The following is a 3,251-nucleotide window of genomic DNA, read 5'->3' as shown; positions in this document are numbered from 1 at the left end:
GGGGGTGGGGATGAGGGGCCAGGGCACCTGAAGGCCAAGGAGCTGGCCCTATGGTTTCTCGATCAATACTCTCGACAGGAGCCACCCAAGTGGACCAAAAATGAATAGAAATGCTCATCGCACTGCCCCAGGCTGTGGGGTCTCTCCCCATCAGAAGTGAGGGACCACAGCTCTCAGTACCCCTGCAGATGGACAGCTGACCGCTTCTCTGGGGCAATGCGTACAGTCAAATCTGGGATGTCAGCGGTCAAGAGGGGGAGTGTAGACAGGTGTGAGGAGGAGCTGGGGGGGCAGCAAGGGGCGGTTAGACCATGAGGACAGGAAAGCCTGGAGCCGGAAGAAGAGACCAGGAGACACAGAGAGGCCGCGACCCGGAGCCAAAGAGAAGCTCCCGACACAGAAGCATGGGGTAAGAAGGGTGGGCAGCTTCAGAGGGAGACAGGGGGCCGAAGTTTGGTTACAAAGCAGTTTAATAGAGATTTATTTCCAAGGCTTGTTTTCCATGAAACAGTCGAAAAAAAAAAATACTTCACAGAAGTAGTCGCTTAAGGCTCTGTAGGGGGAGGGCTCTCCTGGACCCCAGAGGGCGAAGGGCAGGGCTGGACTCCCAGGCTTCCCTGAGATCAGTGGGAGGTGACTAAAGGGGTCAGCACGGGAAAGGGGTCGGGAGGGAGCAGAGGAAGCAGGCCTGACCCCAAAGAATGCCATGGGTGACCAGGGCATCCTGAAGAGGCATGAGGAGGTACTGCGGGTCAGTGAGATGTGAGTCACAAGTAGAGGTCCCCAGGACAGAAGGGTCACGGGTGGTCAGTAGTGGGGCCGGGGTCACAGGGTGAGGACTCAGAGAGCTGGGATGGAAATCACCAGGTGGGGTATCCGAGATAGGAGACCAACAGGGAAGAGAACGAGGAGAGTCAGGACAGGAGAGTCGGGGACGAGGGGGATTAAAGGACCCCGGGTCGGGTGATCCCGAGCTGCAGGAGGGGGAAAGGGAGAATCACTAGGAAGCTCGAGCCCTGGGCAGAGTTACCTGATGAGGGGGCCACGGCCACTCCACCTCGGCTGGCGCCATCAGTGGGCAGCACTGGCTGGGCCTGCACCGAGGTCCCTGCGGGGATGGTTCTCCCAGAGTCCTCTTCAGAGGGGGCTTCCAGCTCCCCGGTGGCCTCGGGGGCCTGTGTGGCTGGAGGCAGGGAGGTGGCATCCTCGGAGCTCCCTGTCTCTTCGCTCTCTCCTCGAGGGACCTCAGGTAGCTCAGGACCCTCGATTTCCTCCCCAACCAGAGTGGAAGGTGGTGGGGACGCCAGGGTCCCCTCCCTGGGAGTGGGCAGAGTCTCGGTAGGCGGTCCACGGGCCCTTGGAGGCCTGGGAGTTTCTGACTGTCCCTCGGGAGGTGGAGATGCTCCGGGCTGCAGGACTGCCCTTGCTGGCGGGGAGGCCTGGGACAGCGAGTCCTCCGCTTCCGGCTCAGTGGGGACAGGGCTGCTGAACTCGCTGGGCCAGGCCCATAGGTCCTCGTCCTCCACCGCCTCCTCTTCCTCCTCCTCCTCTGCCTCTTCTTCGTCCTCATATCTCTCTTCTTCCTCCAACATCTGGTCTTCCTCGTCAGAGGACCCGGTGGGCGGTACAACGGATTGGGTTTCAAATTCTGGGCCAAGAACAGAGTTCAGCACCAGGGACAGCACCCCACAGCCTTGTGGGAGGAAGGACAGGTAGGGAAGAAAGGGGGTGGGGGCTGGGGAAAGCGGGTGGGGGAGAGCCTGGCCTGGGGAGGGCTGGTGTGTGTTCCACACAGGGGGACTTCAACCTGAGCTCCACTATTGGGGCATTTTTGTTTGTTTGGTTTTGGGTCCCTGGGATTGAACCCTGGGACGTTTAACCCCTGGGCCACCTCCCAGCCCTGTTTTCCATTTCATTCAGTGACAGGGTCTCATTGAGTTGCTTAGGGCCTCTCACTGAGTTGCTGAGGCTGGCTTTGAACTCGCCATCCTCCTGCCTCAGCCTCCTGAGTCGCTGGGATCACAGGTGCGCACCGAGTACCCGGCTGTTGAAGCCATATTTAAGAAGGGCTGCGAGCTGTCATGAGCTCAGGAAAACAGGGCGGTTGTGTCCCCCTCTTCTAGTCTGTCAATCCTCTGTTTTGGGTAGGAAAGGCAAGGAGGGACCAACAGAGGGACAACTCTCTTTCCCAGGGGCAGCCCCTTACATCTCTAGCCCCAGAGAGTCCAGGGTGGAGTTGAGCAGAAAAGCAACATTCAGGAGAGGGACAGGGCAGGGACAGGGGAGAGGCCACGTACCACTAAGCCCAGAAAGAACAGGACCAACTCATGGCAGCTGTGACCCCAGCATCTACCTGGGCTGTGCCCCTGTGCCCTCAGCCTCTCTGAGGTGGCAACATCTCCCCAGGGTTAGGGGACATTTGAGTTACCTAGGAGGGTCCTGGGGGCCTCAGCCGGGTCCTCTGGAGTGGAGCTTCCGCCTCCTCCATCCTCCATGATGGGAATGGAGTAGATGGCGCCACGGGACTCACTCTCCACTGCCTCCGGAGGCAGCTGCAGTTCCTCCAGGGTCTCTGTCACTGTGACGATGGCCTCTAGTCCATCAGAGCCTGGGTCAGAGGCTGGGTGGGAGACCTCGGGCGTGGCAGAGGGCTGGGCAGCGTCTGGCAAGAGGAAAAGTCCAATGGGTGGCTGAACAGACCCTGGGCCCCCCAGGGTCGCAGTCTGCAGGCAAGGGCTCTGGGTTAGCCTGTCCGACACCCTGGGATTTTCTCAGTTCTCTCAAAAATTCTCCATGGAGGGTCCAAGGGGCAGCACCCACAACATTGTCACCAATTCCCCAAGTGTTCATCAAGTGCCTACTGGGTGTCACGCTAAGCCTTCTCCTAGGCATGGAGGACACAGTGCAGAGTCAAATGGCAAGCTTTCTGCCCTCGAGGGGATTTACACTCTAGATACAGACGAGAAACAGATACGCACAATTATAAGGATGCCATATAAAGGACAATTGAGCGGGACTAGAAGACAGTGATGGGAAGTTCTGTGCCGGAAAGACCCGGGTGAGAGCTGAACCCTTGAGTGAGGGGATGGAGGTGGAAGAATGGATGGGAGGGTCTCAGCACCTTGAGACCCTGGTCTTGGATTAAGGTGCCAGTCATCCTATTTTTTTTTTTTTTGTACTGAGGATTTAATCTCGGGTGCTTTGCCACTCAGCCACATCCCCAGCCCTTTCTTTTTTTTTTTTTTTTTTTT

General features: G+C 58.2%; 1 protein-coding gene across 1 annotated transcript; it reads right to left on the bottom strand.

The window, feature by feature from the left end:
- Positions 1-214: 214 nt before the first annotated feature.
- On the bottom strand, positions 215-2,766 carry LOC107134815 (brevican core protein-like). Its single transcript, XM_048797750.1, has 3 exons — positions 2,429-2,766; positions 1,031-1,693; positions 215-876 (listed from the first exon to the last, which is right to left on the bottom strand). The coding sequence occupies exons 1-3, from the start codon at positions 2,493-2,495 to the stop codon at positions 647-649; spliced, it is 960 nt and encodes a 319-aa protein (XP_048653707.1). The 5' UTR covers positions 2,496-2,766; the 3' UTR covers positions 215-646.
- Between the last annotated feature and the right edge of the window lie 485 nt (positions 2,767-3,251).

This window comes from Marmota marmota, unplaced genomic scaffold (genome assembly GCF_001458135.2).
Source record: "Marmota marmota marmota unplaced genomic scaffold, marMar, whole genome shotgun sequence".
Classification (NCBI taxonomy): Eukaryota; Metazoa; Chordata; class Mammalia; order Rodentia; family Sciuridae; genus Marmota; species Marmota marmota.
This window is presented reverse-complemented; position numbering and strand designations above follow the sequence as displayed.